Raw genomic sequence first — 1,170 nt, 5'->3', positions numbered from 1 at the left:
TCGATGGACTCTAAAAGTAAGGTAGAGGTGCCAACCGGATATAAACTTGTTGTTGAGACAGCAAACTTCGATATGTCTACACTCGAAGGTGATAACAATGGTCCACTGATCAACACGGATTCATTTGCATCGTTTGTAGTTAATGGAATCGTTTCTGTTCAAGACCCTCCAACAGCAACACATTATATGGTCATTGCAATAAGCACATCAGCACAAGTGTATCAAGGCTCTCTGCCAACACAAATCAAAAACAAGTGCTCACAAAGAGCACTAGTGTATAACTCAGACGTTCAGTCATTCAATTGTTCGTCTCTTACACAATTGGAAACAAAGACATGCACTGTCAACTCAACTTATTTGAAGGACTCTGTAGATCTTGATAAAGACGTGTATTTGTCCAACCCCGATAAGGCTTGCCCGTGTTACAACGACATATCTGGTAAAGGTGGGGACTGTCTCATTCTACTTGAAACCGCCTCAGCTACCCCAGTCACAGTCATGGCAACAAAAGATGAACACAGATTTACAAAAATGGAACTTACTGGAAACTTTGCTTTGAATCTCAAAGTGCTTGTCATCTACTCGACACTTACGTTGAATGGTGGGGTTGTGACAATAAATTCAGAGTCAAACACGAAAATTGCTGCTATTGAAATTACAAAAACAACAACACTTGTGCTCAACACCCCATCAACAATTGGAAAAATCACTGTGAAAGACGGCGTCGAATTCACTCTGAAATGCAACTATGACACTTTCATCGAGGCTTCAAATGTTGGAGCTTTTGGGCTTTATGTTGGTAAAACGTTGTCGATCAGAGGTGCAGATTCTATTGTTACAATCAATTTGCTTGATGTCAAAATGACTGCGACTCAAATGAGTAAAGTTTATATCTTTGGAGGCGCCAAGTTGAACTTCAGCGAAGCAACAGTCAAACTTGAAAAGAGTAAGGACTTCAAAGACACTTCTGTGATTGAAGCTGATAATGTCAATTCAATCACTTTTGTAAATACAAACAATAAAGATCCAGTCAAAACAGAGATGTCTGGTGAGGCTGCAGCTCAAGTGTGCACCCCATTTGTTCTGTTCTCTACCGCATCACAAACTGAAGAAAGTTCAGACTGCCAACTCAGACTTAGATGTGGTGGGTCGATGTGGATCATCTGCCCA

At 40.7% G+C, this 1,170-nt stretch overlaps 1 protein-coding gene across 1 annotated transcript; it reads left to right on the top strand.

Annotated features, from left to right (window-relative positions):
• Positions 1-3: 3 nt before the first annotated feature.
• On the top strand, positions 4-1,144 carry EIN_450450 (hypothetical protein; the record flags this gene model as incomplete). Its single annotated transcript, XM_004259281.1, has 1 exon — positions 4-1,144. A coding segment is annotated over one exon (1,141 nt), but the record flags the coding sequence as incomplete, so codon positions are not given.
• Between the last annotated feature and the right edge of the window lie 26 nt (positions 1,145-1,170).

This window comes from Entamoeba invadens, assembly GCF_000330505.1.
Source record: "Entamoeba invadens IP1 unplaced genomic scaffold scaff_1105074725939, whole genome shotgun sequence".
NCBI lineage: Eukaryota > Evosea > Mastigamoebida > Endamoebidae > Entamoeba > Entamoeba invadens.
The sequence above is the reverse complement of the archived record's forward strand: the minus strand, read 5'-3'. Positions and strand labels throughout refer to the sequence as shown.